The following is a 5,370-nucleotide window of genomic DNA, read 5'->3' on the forward strand; positions in this document are numbered from 1 at the left end:
TGTTTATGTATTTCCATTTCCAATATCATTTTTCCATCAATATGTTAACATGTCATGTGCATTGCAGTTCTTAATTTAGCTTAAAGGGGAACATTTTGAATTTTATCGGAGCTGTAGGAACTTTACACGAGGTATATTAATTGAAATTATTTTTTGTGATGCACTAATTTAATGTGCAAGATGATTTTATGTTGTTTATCCTTCTTTTTCTTGTACATTCTATGTAAACATATGCAAATCGAATAATTATTTATAAAGTACAGAAATGTATGTCCTCTGCTTTGTGTCCAAAAATCTGTTCGGGCCCTTTTTTCTCTGTTGGCCTAGTTTATTTGGAGTATTACCATGTTATCATCAATGTTAATTAAGAAAATTGGAGATATATGCTACTACTTATTCACTACAAGAATTCGGATAAATAAATTGATTATGATTTTTTTGTTATTATTCTTTACTTGAGATTGTTTTAATATCTTGTTGTATGATGTAAAATTTTTTGAAGGTAGGTGTTGTCTTATTTCTGGCTGCTTGGTTATATCTAAAATGGACAAAGATTGGATGTCTAAGCATAGATTATCAACTGAATATGATATTGGAGTAGAGTCTTTCTTGAAATTTACATTGCAAAATGCCGACGATCCTGATGCAATCCCTTGCCCTTGTGCAAAATGTGGTAATATAAAGAAGAGAAATGTCAAAACTATAAGGGCAGATTTGTACTGTAACGGGATAGATTTGACATATCATACATGGATATGGCATGGGGAAAGATAAACGAGTAAAAGCTCAATGAAGTATGATGATAGAGCTGGGAAAGTTGAACACAAAGATTTTGCTGAAGAACCAATAGATATGGTACATGGTGTATATGATAGTTATTCTGAGAATCCAGATCAATTCACTAAGCTACTAGAAGATGCTGAGAAACCTTTATATCCAGGATGCACTAAATTCACAAAGTTATCTGCAATTGTGAAACTATTTAACTTCAAGGCAAAATATAGTTGAAGTGATAAAAGTTTCACTGATCTGCTTCTTCTGTTTGGAGAAATGCTTTCAGGTAAAAATGAATTGCCTTTGTCATTGTATGATGCAAAGAAAAGCTTACGTGCATTAGGAATGTATTATGTTAGAATTCATGCTTGCCCTAATGATTGTATCTTATACCGAAAGGAGTATGAAGATTTTATCAATTGCCCTACTTGTGGGATGTCAAGGTGGAAGGTGGGTAACAAGTCTAAAGTAAAATAAGGAGTTCCGGCAAAGGTCTTGTGGTATTTCCCACCTATTCCAAGATTTCAAAGAATGTTTCGGAATAAGACGATATCCAAAGAGTTAACTTGGCACTCTGATGAAAGAATTCGTTATGGATACTTGCGGCATCCAGCTGATGCACCGTCTTGGAAATTAGTTGATCGCAAGTGGCCAGACTTTGCATCAAAGAGAAGAAATATTAGATTGGCTATATCAGCTGACGGGGTCAATCCCCATAGTTTGATGAGTTATGCATATAGTTGTTGGCCAATTTTAATGATCACATACAATCTTTCGCCATGGTTGTGTATGAAGAGAAAATTTGTGATGCTTACTTTGTTGATATCTGGACCTAGACAGCCGGGAAATGATATTGATGTGTACTTGGCACCTCTGATTGATGACCTAAAATGCTTATGGGATACAGGTGTTGAAGCATATGATGCATATCGAGAAGAAAGTTTTTCTCTTAATTAAAGCTGTCTTACTATGGATAATCAATGATTTCCCTGCATATGGGAACATGTCGGGTTGTGTTGTGAAAGGATATCATGCATGTCCTATTTGTGCAGAAGAAACATACTCAATAAGGTTGAAGCATAGTAGAAAAATTTCATATACATGGCATAGAAGGTTTCTACCTTTAAGTCATCCTTATCGAAGACAAAAGAAGTCATTCGATGGGAACCAAGAGTTTAATCCAGCACCAAATCCATTGAGTGGCCATGAAGTTTTGGAAAGAGTTGAAAGAATTAATTATCGACCCGAAAAACTTACTGGAAAGCTTCAGTCAAAGAAGGATGATGGAAAACCATGCTGGAAAAAGAAATCAATATTCTTTGAACTTGAGTATTGGAAACATTTGCATGTTCGTCATATTCTTGATGTGATGCACATTGAAAAAAATGATTATGAAAGTCTCATCTGCACATTACTTGACGTTCCGGGAAAAACAAAGGATGGAGTGGCATCAAGATTGGACCTTTTGGAAATGAATATGAGGACTGAATTGGCACCAAATGTGGGAGAGAAAAGGACATTTTTGCCACCAGCCTGTTATACACTAAGTAAGGATGAAAAAAAAAAGTTTTTGCAACTCTTTGGCTGGAATAAGGGTCCCCACAGGCTACTCATCCAATTTTAAAAACCTTGTGTCGATGAAGGACTTGAAACTGGTTGGTCTTAAGTCACATGACTACCACACTTTAATGCAACAATTGCTTCCTGTGGCCATCCGCGGCATTTTGCCAAAAAATGTCAGGGATGTTGTGACTCGGTTGTGTTTCTTCTTCAATGAGTTATATAAGAAAGTAATTAATGTCCCAAAATTGGATGAGCTGCAAAGAGAGATTGTGATGGTATTGTGTTTTCTTGAAAAATATTTTCCCCCTTCCTTTTTTGATATAATGATTCATTTAACTGTTCATCTTGTGAGGGAGATAAAATTGTGTGGACCGGTATGGCCTAGACACATGTACCCATTCGAAAGACACATGAAGATTTTGAAAAGTTATGTGCGCAATCGCAATCGGCCTGAAGGGTGCATGGCAGAAAGTTATATTGCTGAAGAGGCTGTCGAATTTTGCTCAGACTATTTGTCTAATATCCACACAATTGGGATACCATCAACGCATCATGAAGGAGAACTTACTAAGCCTTTATCGGGAGCAGTGGTCCACTCTATAAGTGAAAATGAATTGCAGCAAGCACATCGTTACGTATTGGCAAATGACGTTGAGATTGATCCTTATATCGAGTAATATATCCTACTTATGCCTTTATGCGTTTTGATTACATTCTATTTCATTTACTAGAAAAATTTTCTTTAGGAAACACATGTTGGAGTTGAATGAAAGATTTCCTAATAAAGCTAGGTCGAAGAAGTGGTTACAAGATGAGCATAACCGAACTTTTATCATCTGGTTGCGTGATAGCGTAAGTTATATAAATACTATATGTTGACATAATTGTAACTCTTGATGCATTAAAAATATAACTTTTTATTCTTTTTGTTAAATATAGGTTGCACGGATAGTTGACTATTCCACACATAAAATATCAGAAAGATTGAAATGGATAGCACGTGGTCCTAGCACACAAGTGTTAAAGTATTCTAGTTACATGATTAGTGTGGTCACTTACGCTACAAAAGAGCGTGATGATATTCGAGTTTCTCAAAACTCTGGAGTAAGCTTGGTCGCAAAGACAATGCAAGTTGAGAGTGCAAAGGATAAAAATCCAGTTGTGTCTGATATGGTTTTTTATGGAGTTATTGAAGAAATATGGGAACTAGATTATTGCGCGTGTTGTATTGTTATTGTAAGAATGTTCTTCGTGATGGCAAGAATTTACCACTGCGTTTGGATCATGGGATATTTGGAGATGATTATGAGTTGAATTTGCACATTGACGACATCAGTCCTTTATATCACTTCGAGCCACTTTCAGGAAATTGTGTAGTTGCTTACATGTGGTAAGTCTTTCAGCAACTTAAAATTTTTTTCGTAGCTTAGTAATTAGTGTATAAGATGTATAACTTTAATTGGTATCATATTCAGTATAATGATTTTTGTTTATTCGAAATAATAGGCATCTTTACAAAAGGTTGGTGAAAGAAAAGAAAGACGATAAGTTCATATTTGTAAATCCACACAGCATTCCATGTTTGCAGAAAACTACACAAGACAAAACCAGCAAAATTGAAATGTTGAATCTGAGAGCGAGTGTTTTAGCAGATAGACTGAGTGATGCATCGGTAAATCAATTGGTTTTGATGCCAAGTAGTCTCGGGTAAGCCAGAATTACGTGCAATACCATTTTCTATTGTATTTTTGAAAATTTATTGAATTTTGTGCAGTACTAATTATGTGATTGTGTGTAGTTGTCATTAGATTCTTACCGTCATTGAACCTTACAAAGAGGCTGTCTATTTTCTTGATTCTCTAAGTCATCGCATTCACGACGAAGATTGGAAATATGTGGTGGAAATGTGAGTTCATATTTCTTTTTCTTAAGCATTTGATTTAGTTGTGATTGTTGAATTCTCTTAGCCATATCATACATCAACTTTGATCAATGTACGTTATATACGTATGGCATTGAGATTGTTTAATTCAAATAAGGGAAGAAAAGGAAGAAAAAGTGTGCAATGGGATGTAATACAGGCATGTATATATAATTTTATACCGAGCTGATTTTATTTTATTGGTATATTTCTCATTAATAATTTTACTTTTTTATGATAGGCTCCTAGACAACCAGACGTGAAACAATGCGGTTATTACGTAATGAGATTTATGAAACAGATTACTGAACAAGTGTCAAATATTGGGAGGGATTCAATACGATCAATAGTACTATGATCTCTCTCTTAAACAATTTGAATATTATATATATTTATTTCATTTTAGGAATTCATTAATGGTTGGTTTTAATACTATACCTCATGTGAGTGTTTCCAGTTCACGAAAGCAGAGTACACTATGGAAGAAATTGATGAGGTGCGCTCCGAGATGGCTGAATGCATACAAGATCATATTTATGATTAGGTATATATATGGCTTTCATAATTTTGCGTTTTTAACCATCGGTGTTTGATCATTGGTATATCCAAAAATATAATAGATGGTTGGATGTAGATTTAGATTTCTTTCTAATCTATTTATTGGTCCTTTGTTAGTGATTATTGGTGGTATTTAATCGAGTTCAGGGCATTGATATATCCAAAAATTCCGATTTGAGTGGATCTTGAAAAAGGTTCTATTTAAAGGTTGCTTATTCAAAAAACCGATTCGATCTTTTGTTGGTTTAGAATTTGGAACTTTTTCCGATCTAGTAATTTACTGTTCTTTGGTTTTGGTATAAGAATCAGGTTAATATTACTACCTTTTAGCATTGATTAATTGTCCCTTGATTGTGAATAATCAATTTCTCTTGATACAAAAAAACCATGGCAGCAGCTTTTGATGCATATAGTACTTGTACTTTTCACGTTTTATCCATAAATTTTCTAAGAGAAGAGCTTATATATGCAAGCACTTGCAACCTCTTACGAAAACTGCTCCCTCTTCTAAAATATTTCTAATGTTTTTCCTTTTGATACAACTTAATCTTCTT

The 5,370-nt window shown here is 34.3% G+C and overlaps 1 protein-coding gene across 1 annotated transcript; it reads left to right on the top strand.

The window, feature by feature from the left end:
* Positions 1–543: 543 nt before the first annotated feature.
* LOC140888197 (uncharacterized) lies at positions 544–3,014 on the top strand. The gene is made up of 4 exons (XM_073295885.1): positions 544–673; positions 1,061–1,224; positions 1,682–2,321; positions 2,380–3,014. Exons 1-4 carry the CDS (start codon positions 544–546, stop codon positions 3,012–3,014), a joined length of 1,569 nt encoding a protein of 522 aa, XP_073151986.1.
* The last annotated feature ends 2,356 nt before the right edge of the window (positions 3,015–5,370 follow it).

The sequence above is a fragment of the Henckelia pumila genome, chromosome 3 (genome assembly GCF_033568475.1).
Source record: "Henckelia pumila isolate YLH828 chromosome 3, ASM3356847v2, whole genome shotgun sequence".
NCBI classification, from domain to species: domain Eukaryota; kingdom Viridiplantae; phylum Streptophyta; class Magnoliopsida; order Lamiales; family Gesneriaceae; genus Henckelia; species Henckelia pumila.

Coding starts and splice junctions, on each gene's coding strand:
- LOC140888197 (XM_073295885.1), top strand. CDS start 544: ATGGACAAAGATTGGATGTCTAAGCATAGATTATCAACTGAATATGAT. Junction 674..1,060: donor TTGCCCTTGTGCAAAATGTG/GTAATATAAAGA, acceptor AAATGCTTTCAG/GTAAAAATGAATTGCCTTTG. Junction 2,322..2,379: donor ACCAGCCTGTTATACACTAA/GTAAGGATGAAA, acceptor GGGTCCCCACAG/GCTACTCATCCAATTTTAAA.